Source organism: Silene latifolia, chromosome 3 (genome assembly GCF_048544455.1).
Source record: "Silene latifolia isolate original U9 population chromosome 3, ASM4854445v1, whole genome shotgun sequence".
Classification (NCBI taxonomy): Eukaryota; Viridiplantae; Streptophyta; class Magnoliopsida; order Caryophyllales; family Caryophyllaceae; genus Silene; species Silene latifolia.
This window is the reverse complement of record NC_133528.1, coordinates 14,749,975-14,770,846: the sequence shown is the minus strand read 5'-3', so window position 1 is coordinate 14,770,846 and position 20,872 is coordinate 14,749,975. Positions and strand designations below refer to the sequence as shown.

At 37.6% G+C, this 20,872-nt stretch overlaps 1 protein-coding gene across 1 annotated transcript; it reads left to right on the top strand.

Moving 5' to 3' along the window:
• The first annotated feature begins 18,214 nt into the window (after positions 1–18,214).
• On the top strand, positions 18,215–20,104 carry LOC141645943 (aldehyde oxidase GLOX-like). Its single transcript, XM_074454085.1, has one exon. It carries the CDS (start codon positions 18,222–18,224, stop codon positions 19,821–19,823), a length of 1,602 nt encoding a protein of 533 aa, XP_074310186.1. The 5' UTR covers positions 18,215–18,221; the 3' UTR covers positions 19,824–20,104.
• Positions 20,105–20,872: the final 768 nt, after the last annotated feature.

Genomic DNA, 20,872 nt, shown 5'->3' with positions numbered 1-20,872 from the left:
ATGGTTCTACTATGAGCTTATAATTAGTAATTATGATTGAATCAACTTATGAGTTGAGACATCTTGCTAATTAGGGTTTCTAGTTTCTACATACTCTATAATACCCTAAACCTAATTTATCTTACCTAGGGTTTCGTGAAAGAGGAATGGGCTTATGAGTCGTTTCTTTCTCTTACACGATGACTCTTTGTACAAGTTAGGGTTTTGTGTAAATCTTTATAATATTTGATTAGAGATTTAATATCTCTTTTATATTATTTTGATTTATTCTTTCCTAACTTATAAGATATTATTTTTGTAAAGATAGAAGGAAAAGATTAAGTAAATCTTTAAAATAATATTTGGTAAGAGATTTATTATCTCTTTATTATTTGATTTATTCCTTTCTATCTTATAAAAATATTAGGGATGAATAGTGTTGTGTGAATAGTGCCGCGTGAACAGTGCCGTGAATAGTGCTGTGAATAGTAAAACGTGAATAGTAGTTTCCTTCTTGCACAATAAGTCTTTGCTTGGATAAGGGTTAAGGTATTAGGATAATATTTGTTAGAGATTTATTTATCTCCTTATATTATCTTTCCTAATCTCCAAGATATTGGTGAGTTGTTAAGATAGGAAAATATTATTTGTTAAGGCAAGTCTAAAGACACCACACGGCATCTAGGGTTTAAGGAAAATATATTTGATTAGATTATCTTATATTTATCCTATATCTTTCTAAGAGATTGCTTAAATAAAATAAGGAAAGTTGTTATGATTTTTCCTTATTCATTCGGCATATCTAGGATATTAAGGAAAGAATATTAAGTGAATATTTGATAAGATAATCTATTAACAACTTATATCTTTTCCTAAGATTTTATGGATAAAAATAATAAGATATGATTCTATTTCCATATCTTATATTTCTATCTAGGGTTTTTAGTAAACCGAAACCCTTGCTCCTCTTTTACTATAAATACTCCATACTTTACATCATTAAAGTTAAGACCTTTGAGCATAACTTTCATATATTTTCACAAAACAAAAACTGTGTTTTAAAGCAAGAAAACCGTTTTGTTTATTTTCGAAAAAGGTCGTGTGAATTATAAACTTGTGCATTCGTTCTTATTGTTATCGTTATAAGATAATAGTGCTTATTTGATTTCTTACTCGTTCATTAACGTGAACTTTTAGTAGAATCATTAGTGCTTTCTTATTAGCGTAAGTTAGTCACTCGAGTATTTAACGGTACTCATTGAGTTACAGCTAGAGTTAGTTGTACGAGTTGGGTTAGTAAATTTGTAATCCGGAGAAAGGTACTAAATTTATTAATCGAGAATAGTGGACGTAGGTTTCGACTTGTGAAACTGAACCACTTCAAAAATCCTTGTGTCTCTTTTTCTTTCGTTTGTTTCGTTTCTTTTGCTTACAATTATTAGTTGATTAGTTAAAGTTTAATCAATAAACTTTAAATAATCAATTACATTCACATAATCGAAAAAGCTTTCATAAAGTTTTAAATCCTCAATTCACCCCCCCCCCTCTTGAGTATTTTGGATCAATAGACTCTTCAATTGGTATCAGAGCCTCGTGCTCTTGATTGCCTAACCGCAAAGAGGCTGATCTATCTTGTTTTTCATTTATCTTATCGTTTTATATTCCGCTGCCTATCACGTGATAAATGGATTCCAAATATCTCAAGTGTCCCGTCTTTGATGGGAAGAATTATGGATTATGGAAAAACATGATGACTCACTATGTGAAAGGACACGATTGGGAGTCTTTGGAGGATTATTCAAAACGGACCGCATAAAATTCTTGTGGCATCCGAGGAAGGCACTACCTATGAAAAGAAAGAAGAGGACTATGTCGAGGCCGACTACAAGAAAGCTGAGAAGAACTCCAAAGCAATAAGTCTTCTGCAAAACGGAATGACTTCCACAGAGTTTGATCGGTTCTCCTCTTGTTCCACGGCCAAGGAGATATGGGATGGGCTCGAATTAGCTTATGAAGGTACTTCCATTGTTAGGAAGCACCGAATTGATTTGCTTATGCAAAAATACGAGCTATTCATTATGGAGCCTAATGAGTCCTTAGATAGCATGTCCGCAAGATTTTCGAGCATTATAAACGAACCGAAAAACCTAGGTAGGAAATTCAAGATCGAGGACATTGCTAGAAAGGTTCTTAGGAGCCTTACTAAAAAGTGGCGTGCTAAAGTCACCGCAATGGAGGAATCACGAGATCTTGAAAACCTATCCTATCAAGAACTCATAGGTGCTCTCATGGCCCATGAAATTACTCTTAACAAAGATGACGCTGAACCAAGCCGAAATAAGAGTATGGCCTTAAAGAGTGAAGAAGTGGACTCTGAATTAGAGGATGAAACTGTTCTGTTTGCACGCCGTTTCAAAAACAAAATATTTCGAAACAAACAAACAAAATCATCCTTTAACAACAACAACAACAAGTCATTCAACAAAAAGGTTAATGACTCAAAGTCGTCTTTCGCAAATAGAGGTTGCTTCAGATGTGGAGAATCTGGTCATATGATCAAAGATTGTCCAACATGGGAGAAGATAAAGGACAAGACGAAACGTGAGAAGACAAAGAGAGAATTCAAGCAAGTTATGATGGCTTCGTGTTGGGGAGACCTTGAATCAGAAGATGACGAGGAATCTGAAGACGACGAAGTGGCTAACCTTTGTCTGAGCAGTGTTAGTCTTGACCTAATCTCCGACAGTGATGATGAAAGCACAACTTCTCACTCAAACTATTGTTTTCTTGGAGAATCGGACGAAGATGACGATGAAGAGGTAAGTTACCTTGAGCTTAAAAAACGTGTTAAGAAATTGTCTAAAAGTGCCCTAATTGAATTCTTTGAACAATCTCTTGATAAGTGCCATGAACAGGATTTGGAATTGAAAGATCTAAAGGAACAGATTCTCGATATTGCGGAAGAGAATCATAATCTCAAGACTAAAGCTAAGAAGTTGAAATCTAAAGTTACAGCTGAGAAAGCTACAACATTAGATTCTACTATGGCTGAAAAGAAGGAATTAGAGTCCAAAGTTATAGCTAATGAAGCTATAACTTCCGACCTAAAGCTTAAAATCAAGCACCTTCAAGCCAAAGTTATAGCTAATGAAGCTATAACTTTAGAACTTAGAAAAGTCAAAGAAATCTTGGAAACTAAGGTCACATCTAATGAAGAAGTGATCTTGGATCAAAAGAAAGAGATAGACTCTCTTTCAAAGCAATTGAAAGAATCCAAGACCGATATGATCAATGTTAAGAAACACCACACCGACGTTGTGTTCATTCTTAACAAACGATTCCAAGACTTTCGTGACAACTTTAAAAAGGACAATGATGTAGATCACACGAAATGTCAAGAGGAAATCAAAACCCTAAAAAACCTTCTTCTACACGCTAGAAAGGTCCATGATAAGTGGGAAGGTAGCACAAAAGTCCTAAACTTCCTAACCGAACAATCTGACAACAATATGAAGATGGGGTTAGGACATGAGTGCTACAAACACAGAGATCACTCTAAATGCAAATCAACACCTTCGGATTTTGATTTTAGAAAAAGGAAGTATGCTGATCTTCCTGAATATTTGATTTGCAATTACTGTGGTCATACGGGTCACATCCAAATCAACTGTGTCAAAAAGGCTCATGACTTACGAAAGAATGCCGAACATGCCAAAACTGTTGACACAGTTGACGAGGATAAGGAAACTCCCACTGACGAACCTAACGAAGAAAGGAACAATAAATTCCGTTGGTTCTATGACATGGCCTTTGACTACTCTAAGAAACCTAGCACCTCACAAAGCCCTTGCAAATCTAAACCTAGTAAACCTATTCACAAGGCATCTAGTCAAGAGAGACCTAGAGAAGTTCCGAGACCTAGAGAAGTTCCGAGACCTAGAGAAGTTCCGAGACCTAGAGAAAACCCTAACCCTAGAAATCCTCCCAAGATAAATAAACCTAAAGTTAGAAAGACGGTGATTAGAAGTATTTGGGTTCGAAAGGATCTAATATTTAGAGTAACTAATCATAAGGGACCCAACTTAGCTTGGGTACCTAAAAATTGTATCTAATCCTTTCTGCAGGAAGAAGTGAAAGAAAACAACCAATGGTATCTTGACAAAGGATGTTCAAGACACATGACCGGAGACAAAAATCTGTTTCTTTCACTCAAGCCTTTCAACGGAGGAAAAGTGACGTTCGGGGATAATAAAAAGGGAAAAGTAATAGGAGTTGGCAAAATCGGAATCTCCAAATCTCACGCAATAAGTGACGTTTATCTCGTAGATGGTCTAAAACACAACTTGCTAAGCATATCTCAACTATGCGACAAAGGTAACAAAGTAGTCTTTCATACTGATAGTTGTCGCATTATTATTGAAGGAACTAGCAATGTCATTCTTGAAGGCCACCGTAAAAGGAACGTGTATATGGTAGATTTAAATGTCGTGCCTACTAACTCTTTTTCGTGTATGAAAGTTACTCTTGATGATCCTTGTTTATGGCATAAACGATTCGGTCACATTAGCTCACTAACCTTGAATAAACTCAAGAAGTGGGACTTGGTTGAAGGACTGCCTAAGATAAAGTTCGACCAAGAAAAGATGTGTGACACATGTGCTAGATGTAAACAAGTAAGATCATCGTTCAAACCGAAACGAGTAGTGAGCACAAATGAAGCCTTGGAACTGGTACATATGGATCTATGTGGACCTATGAAGGTAAGAAGTAGAGGAGGATCAAGGTACGTCTTTGTTCTTGTAGACGACTACTCAAGGTATGTATGGCCTATCTTTCTTCATTCAAAAGATGAAACTTTTGATGAATTTGATTGTCTTATGAAACATGTTCAAAATAAATATAAGACTAATCTAGTATCTATTCGTACGGATCATGGCACCGAATTTGATAATCAAACCTTTATAGAATATTGTAGAGTTAATGGTGTAGGACATAACTTTTCCGCACCAAGAACTCCGCAACAAAACGGTGTCGTTGAACGTATGAATAGAACTTTAGAAGATATGGCACGTACAATGCTTCGTGTAGTGGTTTACCTCGTAACTTTTTTGGTGAAGCCATTAGTACTTCTTGCTACATCCATAATCGTGCTATGATCCGACCTATCCTTAAGAAAACCCCATATGAACTCCTTAGAGGTCGAAAACCTAATATCTCCCATCTTCGTTGTTTTGGGAGTAAATGTTTTGTACATAATAACGGTAAAAACCGTTTAAGTAAGTTCGACCCTAGGAGTGATGAGGCGATTTTTATAGGATACTCAGATCATAGCAAGGCTTATAAAGTATTCAATAAGAGAACTCTCTGTATTGAAGAAAGTGTCCATGTTATCTTTGATGAAGATAACATGTTCGATAAGCCTTTACAGGATGAGGAAGAAGACTTGGATGAACCCGACTTCCGTCTCTCAAGAGATGATCCCCGGTTTGGAATTAGAGGATAATGAAATTGAGGGAATAAACGATGAACTTGATCGTTCCTCAAAAGACAAAAAGGAGAAGGACAAAGTTGTAGTTGATGATACTATAACATCCACTCAAAATAAGAACTCCCAAACAAATGTTATAGATGATGTTACTGTAACATTGAATCCAAATCAAGGTGTAGAGTCCGAGGTTATAATCGGCTCAAATACAACACCCGGATTGGATTCAGGGGGAACTTCCTCTAATTCCGAGCCAAATGAAGTCGGGACAAGCTCAAATAACGAGGAAGAACCAAGCACTTCGACGAAGTGGAAATACAAGAACTCACACCCCATGGACAATATTCTTGGGAATATTAAGAAGGGTGTTCAAACAAGACGATCCTTAAACAACTTCTGTTCCTTCTACTCTTTCCTATCCATGGTCGAACCAAAGAACATCAATGAAGCTCTTGTTTGAATCGAGATTGGATTGTCGCTATGCAAGAAGAGCTACAAAGATTCGAAAGAAACAAAGTTTGGCATTTAGTTCCTAGACCAAAAGATCGGACAATTATTGGAACACGGTGGGTCTTCAGGAACAAATTAGACGATGCCGGAGTCATTGTCAGAAACAAAGCAAGATTGGTGGTCCAAGGATATAATCAACAAGAAGGAATAGATTATGACGAGACTTTCGCACCTGTTGCACGTCTTGAAGCTATTCGACTTCTGATAGCATTCGCCGCGCACAAAGGAATGAAGCTCTTCCAGATGGATGTCAAGACGGCATTCTTGAACGGTTATCTACAAGAAGAAGTCTTCGTTGAACAACCTCCTGGTTTTAAGAATATCAAATTTGAGGATCACGTGTTCAAATTAGATAAAGCCCTATACGGACTGAAGCAAGCACCTAGGGCTTGGTACGACAGATTATCCAAGTTTCTACTTGACAGTGGATTCAGTAGAGGATCCGTCGACAAAACCCTATTTCTGAAAACTGAGGATTCTGACCTTTTGGTTGTTCAAATATACGTCGATGATATCATCTTTGGATCAACCAACCGACGCCTATGCAAATACTTTTCTGAGTTGATGACTTCCGAGTTCGAGATGAGTATGATGGGAGAATTAAAATTCTTCCTAGGTCTGCAAATACAACAAACAGATGAAGGCATTAAGATCCATCAACAGAAATACATCAAAGAGTTGATTCGGAAATTCGGGATGGAAAATTCACACGCTATGCCTACTCCAATGGTCGAGAACAAGAAATTGACATTGGATGAAAACGGTAAATTAGTTGATGAAACTACTTACCGTGGGATGATTGGGTCACTGTTATATTTGACCGCAAGTAGACCGGATATCATGTTTAGCGTATGCGTTTGCGCGAGATATCAATCGTCTCCCAAAGAATCGCATATGACGGCCGTAAAACGGATTTTACGTTATTTAATTGGAACGGCCAACTTATATCTATGGTATCCTATGGAATGCAATTTTGACCTAGTCGGTTATTCGATGCCGACTACGCAGATGTTCTCTAGACGAAAAAAGCACGTCGGTGTCGCCACTTTTATCGGACCATGTATCATCACGTGGGGTTCAAGAAACAAAATTCGGTTGCTCTCTCAATCAGCTGAAGCCGAATATATTGTTGCAGGATCGGTATGTACTCAACTTTTATGGCTTAAGCAACAATTACGTGATTATGGTGTTGATGTAGGATGTATTCCTATTTTATGTGATAATACTAGCGCGATAATTATTTCTAAAAATCCCGCACAACATTCACGTACCAAACATATTGAAATAAGACACCATTTCATACGAGACCATGTTGAGAAGGGGAATATAAAACTTGAATTTTGTAGTACTGAAAAACAATGGGCAGACATTTTGACAAAATCATTAGCTAGAGGACGTTTTGAGACTTTACGGTTGGAAATTGGTTTAATCGGTGGCACCTAAACTATCATAATTATTTCCTAACCGTATGACTGGCTAGTTAAGATGAGATTATATGACTGTGTTCGTATTTTCCGTTGCAAGTACATTCTTATATAGTATTTTATTATCTTATGAGAATATTCCATTTGCTAGTCTGTTATATTTTGTGTTGTATACAAACCATAACTCTTGTTCATCACATATACATTCTAAGGTTTAGAGATTCATAAACCAATGACATTCATGATTGGTTTCATTTAGGATGTGAGTAGTACTCCTTACATGGCATGTAACATCAAATTGCATAAGCATGAAATTTGTCTCTTATTACCTGTATACACTCGGGTTTGTGGTGGTTACACATGTGGAGAGGCGACCCTTCCTTTACGTTTTACCTATTAACTTCACATTAGCCAAATTTGTCTTGTTTTGACCTATTTATTCAACTACATTCCATATGGCCTACCCTTGTCAAGCTAGTCTTGTTGGTAAGTTTGGAAGTCTTGTTGTGGTCAATTTTGTTGCTTTTGTGATGGATATTGGAAGGAAGAAGAAAATGATGGAATGAAACAAAAAAAAAAAAAAAATGAGAAAAATACAAAAAAAAAAAAAAAAAAAAAAAAAGGAGAAAAATGATACTATATAAAAAACAAAAATGGAAAGATAAAAATCTCTTATTCTTATCATTCCATATTACTTGAGGAGAAGAACTTGTTGATGTGAGTGAGTTTGTGCCATACTTGGCATGGTGTATCATCCTTTATGTTGGGTTGGAAAGTGGAATATGGTTACCTTTGGTTGTAATCGGTGCTAGCTTGGCTTTTACCTCCACATATCCAAATTATTTTGCCCCTTCTTACCCAATTACCTCACCTCACATTCATATGTAAGTCCTCGGCATGTGTTTTGGTTGGAGTGTATATGTACGGTTACTAGAGATATCTATCATGTTAGATTGCATGCATGCTTTTGTAGGTCGTAGTTAGGTGAGTGACTAATTTTCTTCTCTCCTACAAAATCTCTATTCATCTTGGTTTGTATTACACACTCTATATTTAGAGATTGCTTATGTTGAAATCGTTCTTATACTATAATATTTGCTTTGATTAATATTTCTTGCCTCGGTTGATATCATTCTAGTCGTTTTATATCTGTTCTCGTCTTTTCGATGATGTCAAGAGGGGGAAGAAATAGCCATGATTTAGTATTTGCCTAAGCTTGCTCCTTGTCAAGACCGATTGTCTCTTAAAGTCCTTAAGTTTCGGTTTTTGAAAAGTTGTCTTGATCTTGCGTTGATCTTTATCTATAAAGATAACGGTATTATATTGAGGGGGAACTTTTTACTTAGTCACAATTTTAGGAGACTTGCCATCATCAAAAAGGGGGAATTTGTTGAACCATATAGAATATATGTTTATGTTTTGATGATGTCAAGAGTGCTTTATGCTTTATATACTCGTTGCGCGTAATTGTTTGTTTAGTCTTTTAGATTGGACTTACTAATCGCAAGTATTAAAGAATTGTGACGGAAGTATACAAGAACATATCATTATCATGCCCTCAATCAAGGATCAAGATATTAAAGATAATGGAAGAATTGTTCAAGCATTCATGAGAAGATGAAGCTCAATTAAAGATTGATCAAGCTTGGATAATGAAGTAGCCTACACTCGAAGATCTCCTAACGAAGATTAGAATAGCGTAGGTGATTGTCTCGTAATGGTAACGTAAGAATGCGCTTCTTAAATTGGTAAAGTTATAGCTTCACAGCCATAACATTACTTGTTAAAGAGCTCAATGTTATAGCTCTTCTACTATAACATTGAGATGTGAAGTTTATAAAACACACGACAAAATAGTTTTTAAATTGTTTTTGGAAAACCGTTTTAAATGTTTTAGTAAAAGTATTTATTTTACAAGGGAGCTTATTTTAATATTGAGTATGGTTCTACTATGAGCTTATAATTAGTAATTATGATTGAATCAACTTATGAGTTGAGACATCTTGCTAATTAGGGTTTCTAGTTTCTACATACTCTATAATACCCTAAACCTAATTTATCTTACCTAGGGTTTCGTGAAAGAGGAATGGGCTTATGAGTCGTTTCTTTCTCTTACACGATGACTCTTTGTACAAGTTAGGGTTTTGTGTAAATCTTTATAATATTTGATTAGAGATTTAATATCTCTTTTATATTATTTTGATTTATTCTTTCCTAACTTATAAGATATTATTTTTGTAAAGATAGAAGGAAAAGATTAAGTAAATCTTTAAAATAATATTTGGTAAGAGATTTATTATCTCTTTATTATTTGATTTATTCCTTTCTATCTTATAAAAATATTAGGGATGAATAGTGCTGTGTGAATAGTGCCGCGTGAACAGTGCCGTGAATAGTGCTGTGAATAGTAAAACGTGAATAGTAGTTTCCTTCTTGCACAATAAGTCTTTGCTTGGATAAGGGTTAAGGTATTAGGATAATATTTGTTAGAGATTTATTTATCTCCTTATATTATCTTTCCTAATCTCCAAGATATTGGTGAGTTGTTAAGATAGGAAAATATTATTTGTTAAGGCAAGTCTAAAGACACCACACGGCATCTAGGGTTTAAGGAAAATATATTTGATTAGATTATCTTATATTTATCCTATATCTTTCTAAGAGATTGCTTAAATAAAATAAGGAAAGTTGTTATGATTTTTCCTTATTCATTCGGCATATCTAGGATATTAAGGAAAGAATATTAAGTGAATATTTGATAAGATAATCTATTAACAACTTATATCTTTTCCTAAGATTTTATGGATAAAAATAATAAGATATGATTCTATTTCCATATCTTATATTTCGGCCATCTAGGGTTTTTAGTAAACCGAAACCCTTGCTCCTCTTTTACTATAAATACTCCATACTTTACATCATTAAAGTTAAGACCTTTGAGCATAACTTTCATATATTTTCACAAAACAAAAACTGTGTTTTAAAGCAAGAAAACCGTTTTGTTTATTTTCGAAAAAGGTCGTGTGAATTATAAACTTGTGCATTCGTTCTTATTGTTATCGTTATAAGATAATAGTGCTTATTTGATTTCTTACTCGTTCATTAACGTGAACTTTTAGTAGAATCATTAGTGCTTTCTTATTAACGTAAGTTAGTCACTCGAGTATTTAACGGTACTCATTGAGTTACAGCTAGAGTTAGTTGTACGAGTTGGGTTAGTAAATTTGTAATCCGGAGAAAGGTACTAAATTTATTAATCGAGAATAGTGGACGTAGGTTTCGACTTGTGAAACTGAACCACTTCAAAAATCCTTGTGTCTCTTTTTCTTTCGTTTGTTTCGTTTCTTTTGCTTACAATTATTAGTTGATTAGTTAAAGTTTAATCAATAAACTTTAAATAATCAATTACATTCACATAATCGAAAAAGCTTTCATAAAGTTTTAAATCCTCAATTCACCCCCCCTCTTGAGTATTTTGGATCAATAGACTCTTCAGAAACCGAAGGAGAGGAGATATGATGTGAGTTCCTTATACCAAGCTCTAGGGGCTTGCTTGAGACCATAGATAGCTTTGGATAATTTACACACATAAGACGGGTATTGTGAATGTTTGAAACCAGGTGGTTGAGACATAAAGACAGTTTCAGTCAACGTACCTTGGAGAAACGCATTGTTGATGTCGAGTTGCTTGATGGACCAGCCACGAGAAAGTGCTAAGGACAGAATGAGACGTACCGTGATGGGTTTGACAACTGGACTAAATGTTTCGGAGTAGTCAACTCCAGGACGCTGGTGAAAACCTTTAGCTACAAGACGGGCCTTATATTTATTTATAGAATTGTCAGGATTATATTTTATACGAAAGACCCACTTGCAACCAACAATGTTTTGAGAAGACTCGGGAGGAACTAGAGACCAAGTACCATTTTTTAGAAGAGCGGAGTATTCGTCTGTCATGGCAGCGCGCCACTGTGGAAGAGAAAGAGCTTCCTTGAGTGTGACCGGGGTTGAGGTAGGGGAGAGGGAGACTAGTTTGGCATATTTGGGATTGGGGCAGCGGATGTTATTTTTGAGACGGGTGATCGGGCCAGTGGGAGGAACGGGAGGAGGAGGGGGTGCTGATGGGTTAGTGGGTTCAGTGGATGAGGGACCCGGGTCGGTAGAAGGAGAGGGTGTGTCGGTTGTGGCAGAGGTGGTGGGATTGGGTGGCGGAAGAGGGTCTGTTTCGGGAATGGGAGGTTGGAGAATGGAGAGGGCAAGAGTACACCATTCATCTGGTGTATAGGTCTTGTCGATGGGCTGGGCAGATGATAACTCGGGGTAGGGGAAGTGATGTTCAACAAATTTTACATGACGGGAGGTGTATAGGCGTTGAGTGGCGATATCAAGGCAATGGTACGCACTTTGGGTGGAGGAGTAACCAACAAAGATGCAGGGGGTGGATTTTGGTTCAAGTTTGTGGGTAGTGTAGGGGCGTAACCAAGGGTAGCAAAGACACCCAAAGTTACGAAGTTTGGTGTAGTTAGGACGGATGCCAAATAATTTTGTGTAGGGGGCAACGTTTTGAAGAACAGGGGTGGGCATTCTATTGATAAGATAGACTGCGGTGACAAAGGCGTAGGACCAATAGGTAAGGGTAAGGGAAGCATAAGTTAGAAGAGCGAGGCCAGTTTCAACAATATGGCGATGGCGTCGCTCAGCTATGCCATTATGTTCCGGGGTGTGGGGAGGGGAGGTGAGATGTGTGATGCCGTCAGAGGTAATGGAGGGGGTAAGCTTGAGATACTCACCACCGTTGTCCGAGAATAATTGTTTAATAGGTCGATTAAAATATTTTTCTACAAGGGCCCGAAAACGATTAAATATTGGGGCGGTGTCAGATTTACGTTTGAGGGGATAAATCCAGGTGTAGCGGGTGTAATGATCGACAAACACAACATAGTACTCATAATCATCAACAGAGTGGAGGGGGGAAGACCAAACATCAGAAAACACAAGATCAAGGGGATTATGGGACGTAAGAGAGGAATCAGAGAACATGAGTTTGTGACTCTTATTAATTGAGCATGAATTACAATGAGAATCAAAATTGTTCCGAAAATTCAAGCCAAATAAACTAGTAATGGAATGCAAAATAGGAGAGGATGGGTGACCAAGTTTATGATGCCAGGAGGCATAATTTGAGCCGTGGGAGAGGAGAACCGTAGGTTGCCCGGATGGACGCCATTCATAAAGTCCGGAATTAAGATGACCCCGGATTAGCACTTTTCCCGTCAGCCGGTCCTGCAAGACACACGAATCAGAGGTGAAATTAGCGATAGCATTATTGTCGGTACAAAATTTCGAAATTGAGATTATGTTTTTGGAGATAGAGGGAGTATGTAAGACATCTAAAAATTTAATAGAAGTGAAAGACAGAGAAACAGTGAATGAACCAATATTGTTGATGAGCAAGGGAGAACCGTCGCCTATTAAGAGATCGTCATTCCCGTCATATGGAGCATGAAGGGCAAGGTTTTGCAGATCGTGGGTGATGTGGTGAGTAGCACCACTGTCTAGGACCCAGTTTTCGGGAGGAGTGGAGGTAAGTGTCGCGGTATGGGCACGTGGTTGAGGGCGAGATGAGGAGGGAGGGGCAGGGCGTGGGGGAACGGTGATTCCAGCATGTTTGGCGTTGAAATCAGGGCAAATTTGTAAGTAGTGACCAGTGGTGTGACACCACTGGCACTTTCCTTTGAAGGGATTATTCGGGTTGGGTGCATGGCCGGGTGCTTGGGGAAGATAGGTAGGTGTGGGAAGGATGGCAGGGGCAGAGGTGCGTGGGGAGTTTTTGTAGCGGGTGTTATAGGGGTGGGTGTAAGCAGCGAGGGCAGTAGCAGGCAGAGGTGTGGCAGGGGTAGGGGTGGAGTCATGGTTGAGAGAGAGATCAAATTGTAGAAGTCTCTCATGTAGGTCATCAAAGGTAATAAGGGTGTCCCGATTGTTGGTACCGTCAATAAGAGAGCCGTACTTGTCCTTGTCTAAACCACTGAGCACTTTGGCGATGACATCCTCGTTATCCATTGGTTTACCCATGTGAGCCAACTCGTCAACACATGAGCGAATTGCTTGCATATAATCCGTGGCAGAGGTATTGCCTTTGGAGATCGATTGGAGTCGACGCTTAATTTGCAGGATATGACCTCGGGAAGTACTAGCATAGGTAGATTTGAGACAGGTCCAAATATCATGGGACGTTTTAGCATTTAGGAGAAGGGGGTGATGCTAGCATGAATGGTTCCACGCAACGCACCGCTAAGCAGACGATCTTGACGAAGCCAAGTCGCATAAGCGGGATTTGGTTTGGAGACATTAGCAGCATCCTTGATGGTAGGGGGAGGACATGGGTGAGAATTATCGAGATACTTGGCCAAGTCGTAACCAAAGAGCAAGTCTTCAATTTGACGAGACCAAGCACGATAGGTGGTAGGGGTAAGTTGGGTGACATTCGAGAGACTGACAGCGATGAAAGGGACGGCAGGTTCGCCGGCGTTGGGGAGGATTGAGGCGTGACCCGCCATTGATGAGAAGAAGGAGAGAAAAAAAAAATTGAGATGTGATTTAACCAGGAACTTTAGTTGCTCTTATACCATGAAAGCTTTGAGTATGGCAAAGATGATTATATTCATTAGAGAAGCAACGTTTAAATACAGAGGGTTAAACTAGGTTAAGCTAGAAATTAGGAAACTAAATAACTGAAAAGATAACACTCCCTAAATACAAGAGATACATGACTAGAAGATAATACAGAATATACAAAGGATAATTCTAGAATATATAGAATTATCTACTATCTTTAACAATAATTACTAGGGAAGTTAATTACTTGGGTACGTAATGAGTTCGTTGATGATAGGTTTGGCATATAAAAGTAATGATTAATGAGGAGATGTTTTACTCCCATAATCATTACCCGGGGGGAGAGTGGGGTAATGTATTACCCCATCATGAGGGTAATAAATTTAGGAGCTGAAAAATTACTTGTTGCAAATAGTATGTTGATGATGTCAAGTCCTTTATCTTTTCGTTCCCTCTTACCTTATGCTTGTGAGGTAGGTATGAATGACAGGTATGCAAGAATGAACTCATGCTTGGAAGATGATTGAAGCCTTGGGTCAAGTCGAGTCTTGAGTCTAGCCATTGTAAAGGTGTAATTTCTGAGTTAACTCGTAGTAGCTGCACTGCAGGATCTGTTCAAATCAGTTCTTTAAAGGGCACAACGCATAAATTTTTACTGATTTCGAAAATCTATTTTTATGACCTATATCTTTGAACGAGTTAAGTTGTTAACCTTATCTTTCTTATTTTTTGGAAATATTTGGTTAAGATAAAAGAAAGATTATACTTAAAAAATTGGTCAAAGTTATTGTGGAAAAATATATGATTTTATAACTAAAATTATCTTATGAGAAAATTAAAGTATCTCAAAGATATTTTTTTTTACTCAATTTGTTAAAGATCTTTTCAAAACAATCTTTATATATTGAGATGATTGGAAATCAGTTGATATACTTGAGCACGCACAAAAACGCAGCACTTCTTCACGTAGCATTGGATTGCAAACAAGTTTTTAAAACGTTTATTTTTCAAAAGAGTTTTGCAAATCGTTTTTGAGTTGTCTCTTTTAATTAATTTTCGAGTTCTCAAAATTTACATCTCTAAGGTTTATCATTGTTCTAATTTGTCAACCATATAATTAAGGAGACAATAAGAGTTGTAATTTTCATTTTTGAGAGGGAGAGTTTTGGGGTACGGGGTTGTACTCGAGTCGCACGATCGGGGTTGATAGTGGGGATTTTCTTTGTAATCGGATTTGGTTATAAAGAAAATATTAATAAGAGAGAGGGTGAACGTAGACTTTAGAGAGTAGGTCGAACCACGTTAAAAATCTTGTGTCTCGTGCCTTCTTTCCTTTTATTTGTTTTATTTCTCGTTTATTTTCATAGTTCTTATTTCACGCATACGACCAAAATAGTACAACACAATTCTTATTGTTTGAACAATCACCGAGATTGTTCAATTCGCCTGAGTACTGTTTCAGTATCGAACGAGAATGCTCTTTTCGCTTTTAAGTTTAAAATTTTTAAAAAGGGTACTTAATTCACCCCCTCCCCCCTATCAACTACAGGATCGATAAACTCAACATTACTCTAATACCAAAAATGAAAAATACACCATACTTATCACTTCCCTATTTATTTTCCCCTTTTACCCTCAATACAAACAAGCCATAATAGATTATCCTTCACCAACCATTATCAATGTTATTTTATATCAATGATAGTATGCTGTAATTTATTATTTATATACTTGATGTTCGATTGGAGCCTTTTTTTAATGAATTAATGTGTTGATCGTGTAGTAGTTTGAATAGTGGTTATGCGGGTGAGTTAATGATTTCGAAGAGCAGTGTGGAAAGGTCAACGACGATGGTGGAGCGGTGGGGTGGGGGCAATGCCGGCTCCGGCGACCTTAGCAATACTAAAAGAGTGGAAAGAATATGATTCCCTTTTTCGTAAATCCCAACCAAACGCCCCAACGAAACATCTCCCACGTAACTACCATGTTGTCCATGCTAGCTAGAAACTACATCTTAGATTGTAACTATAATGTTGTCCATGTACGTGGTGCTCACATCTCCCACGTATAAAAAGTCTCCCTTTTATCTACAACTCCCGTGCATTTACCGGCCAAACTATCAAATTTGTAAATGAAATGAAAGATTTTATAAAGGAAAATAAGTTGGCGTGTCACCGGGTGACACCCAATTTCGGCGCCACTCACTCACATGCAATAAATGGGGACCCCTTCAATAAAGAATGCATGTAAGAGGGTGGCACTCAATCTCGGCAAATTGGCCAAAAAGCTACATAGTGTTTTCATTTTCTTTTTTTTCAACTAAAGCGGACAAAATTACCCTTGTCCACATAGCAAGTCTAACCCGAAAATTTAAAGCCAGACTCGTCCTACAAAAACTCAACTATATATATACCTAACCCAAAATTCGTAGTGATCAATCCGACACAACCCAAATTTGAGGTAAACATTTTCTGAACCGTATTTATCATTTATCATAATTACATGACCAAAAATAATACCAAAATAATTGGTATCAAATGACACATAACCGTTTCTTAAATAATTGGTATCAAATGACACATAACCGTTCCTTAAAAAAATGACACAACCAAACAAATTTGGAAAAAGATAACTCGTCCATAGTCCCCCGACTTATAGTAACTCACCCGAACAAGCTTGAATCCAAATTAATTAACCAATCTTAAAACATATATTACACCTGACTAATAAGCAAGCATGAAATGACTTATTTGTTGGCTTTCGGAATATATATTAATAGTAGGGCAATAAGAGTTTGGCCATATCAAGTTGGTAAGGGTAGCAAATTAAAGAAAAATTCTTATGTACTCCGGGAGTACCGTACTCCTTACACCTAGGTTATTATTATATTCTATTTGGTGGATTAATTTTAAGTGTAAGGAGTACGGTACTCCCGGAGTACGTAAGAATTTTTCCAAATTAAATATGGTGACATTTTTTAGTCAATTTGTCACATTCGTTCACATTTTTTTACCAATCTGACAGATGTTATACTTTTCTCTTACTAATTTGATAAAGTGGTAATCTTATCTTTATTAATTCAGAAGACAATACTGAATGCAGGATGCGCCACGTCATTTGTACAATTCTTTTTTTTTTTTTGGAAAATTCAGGTTATGGTGGGACCTGTTGGTGCGCAAAGAATTAATTTCTTCAAATCGTCCCCCAATACAAACATGCAACAATTTCCGTCTTAGAAAAAATACTATGAAATAATTTTACATTCGGAATAAATGAAATTAATTGCATATAAGCGGAATGAATTACAAATCGGAATAAATGAAATTAATTACAAATAATCGGAATGAATTACATAATTAAAAAAAATTACATAATTACGAGAATAAATTACATTTAATTACGGGAATGAATCACATATAAATATATAATGCGAATAAATTACATAATTTGCATAACTTTTAAAAACTAGACAGTACGATATACTTAAAAAAAAAATCATGACGGATATTTACTTACAGTAAAAAAAAACTCGGGAACTTTTCTATCAGCCGCGCACACCGAAAATGGTAGGTGACAATGATTATGTAAAGTTTTTATGTATGCAAATTTTATTTACAATAGTATATTACGTTATTTTCTCTTAAACCATTGCATGTGAACACATATTTGAAACAAGTGTAAACATTAATTATGTAGATAGTTGATTCAGACCAACTAGATAATTACAATAGAAATACCAACAAAAAAAAAAAAATTCATCGAAAAACATTAATACCGGCCCAAATACATACCAGTGCAATTTTGCACGAGTTTAAAACTAGTTACCCTCCATTTTATTTACCAATTTAATTGTTCAGGTTGCCTATTTTCACAAAATCTCATTGAAGACGGCGATATCCGTCACAAGCTTGTGACGGATACCATTTTCTCTCACAAAATACCCACGAGAGGTGAGTGGGGAAGCACATGGGAGGTGCCCCAACTTGTCCCCTCTCCCTTTTTGTGAGAGGTCTTCAACTTGTGACGGGATTAACCCGTTACAAGCAAGACGCTTTGATTTTTTAATTGGTTGTGCATGAAACTTGCCAAATACATTATGTGAGTGCATATCATCTTTCAATTATGCCTAATCAAATGATTGGACTTCAACTATATATTCCCGCCCATCAACTTACATTTCTTCCATCAATTTCCTCCTCCTAACCATGATCAAACTCAATATATACCTTCTCTTAAACATTCTCCTTTTAACGCTCTCACGTGTTAGGGCTGACTTGCCCGGCACATGGGAGCTACTCGTACCGGACGCAGGTATCGCGTCCATGCACACCGCCGTGACACATTATGGCATGGTGGTACTCCTAGACCAGAAGAACAGCCTGTCACGGTTACTACTACCAAAGCGCGATTGTAGTAACGACGAAAACGACGGCGTATTAAAACACAACTGTTATGCAAACTCAGCGGTATTTGACCCTACAACAAATACCCTACGACCGTTGACTATTCAAACTGACACGATGTGCTCATCTGGCCAATTTCTCCCTGATGGGACCCTCTTACAAACTGGTGGGGACACGGACGGGTGGAGAAAAATTAGAAAATTCGTTCCATGTGAGACGTCAGAAGCTTGTGACTGGGAGGAGTTAAACGATGTTGAATTGGCTAAAGGTCGATGGTATGCAACCAATCAAATTTTACCAGATGGGTCGGTAATTATTATTGGGGGTAGATTTGCCAATTCACTTGAGTTTTACCCTCCTAGGAAACAAGGTGAGGTTAATTTTCCTTTCCTTGCTCACGTGCATGATATCCAAGATGATAATCTTTACCCTTACGTACATCTTTTACCTAACGGTAAATTATTTATTTTTGCTAATAATAAAGCTGTTTTATATGATTATGAGGTAAATGTAGTGGTAAAAAATTATCCAACTTTGGAGGGTGGTCCAAGAAATTACCCATCTGCTGGATCATCGGTTATGCTTCCTTTAGAAGGTGATTTTTCTACCGCGGTAATTGTTATATGTGGTGGGGCCCAATTTGGGGCGTTTCTTAGACTGGGTTCTAATGTACCGGCGCAGGGTAGTTGTGGGCGCATTATAGCAACATCGGATGACCCGGTTTGGGAAATGGAGGATATGCCATTTGCTAGGATCATGGGTGATATGGTCATGTTACCAACGGGTGATGTGTTGATTATAAATGGGGCCAAAAGTGGTTCTCAAGGGGTGGAGTTCGGTTCGAACCCGTGTCTTCATCCGGTTCTTTATCGACCTGATGAATCACTCGGGTCAAGGTTTATGGTATTGAACCCAGGGACGGTTCCTCGAATGTATCATTCTACAGCTAATTTGTTACCTGATGGACGAGTTTTACTTGCTGGTAGTAACCCACATTATTTCTACACGTTTAAGTCAGAGTACCCGACAGAGTTTCGACTCGAGGCGTTCTCACCCGAGTACTTGAGTCCAGACCGGGCGAACCTGCGACCCGTGATTGTAACTTCTCCTCAAAAAGTAAAGTACAGGGAGGCATTTGAAGTGGAAATAGTTGTGACATTGCCAATTGAAGGACCTAATGAGGTGAATTTGGGAAATGCACCATTTGCTACACATTCATTTTCACAAGGACAGAGGTTAGTGAAGTTGAACACGAGACCGGCCGTGCCAAGTGGAGTCGGTAGCTATAAAGTTAGTTGTGTGGCGCCACCAAACTCAATGGTCGCGCCACCGGGTTATTATATGATGTTTGTTGTGAACCAAGGTGTTCCAAGTGAGGCTAAATGGGTTCAATTGGTGGTTTGACGTGTATGGGGTATAATTAGCATTCTTTTCATGAGAATGTACGTAGCTTATTACTCCGTCTCTCCCGGTCATTTGTTATCCTTTTCTATTTTTGGGTGTCTCAGTCATTTGTTGTCCTTTCTATTTTAAGAATGAATTTGATGAGTAATTTGATCATTTACCCTCAATTTATTCCACTTGTCATTTAGTAATTAGCCACCTCCCCTTTCCTTGGTCTTTGTGCCAAAATCAAAGGACAATAAATGACCGGGACGGAGGGAGTATTTGTGCATATGGTCCATATTTACGTGTATTCATTATTATTATTCTAAGCTAAAGCAAGAGAAGGTTCCTTTCATAATAAAAAAAAATGTGAAGATTATTCAACTTTAATTTGTCAAGTGTTTACAATTAATGAAACTAGTATTTGAACCGTATGGTATTTAAGTGCTTGTTCAATATGAGCCTCTTATATTAGTTTTAAGGTAAAGGAGTAGAACAATACTAAAAAGAGTATGCCTAATGTGACGATCCGCACACTTCGAACCCTTAGATTTATTTATGCTTATGTAATTTCATTTCCCTTGTACATTTGTAGTAAGTATATCCTTAGTAGTTTTAGAATAGGTTTCCATAAATAGGTATATCGCTATTCTACACTAAACTTGTAAATTCAATGTTTCCTGCTACCAGGACCAACCTATCAAATTTGCCTCTATGAGAGGTGCTAGTCAATGAAAAACCGCTTCTCATCCAAAAGCTTGTTGTTGCTTGTTGCTTGCTTTCAATAATTGTATTGCTTACTTTTATTGCTTTCGTGTGCCAGACTTGATAATCGTGACTATGATTCCCGACACACACCGACCCGAGACCCGAGTATCGTGCTAGTGGGCGATCCCTCACTAGTACGAAGATCCTTGTCGCTTGCATCTTGCCTTGAGACGGGCAAGGGTGCGCGCCACGGTCCGGCAAAAGTAGCGGACCGTGACATTTGGTATCAAAGCCCGGTCTTCGGACGGGTTTCTGCACGCCGCATTTGTTCATCGATATCGAGAAAATGGACGAAACAA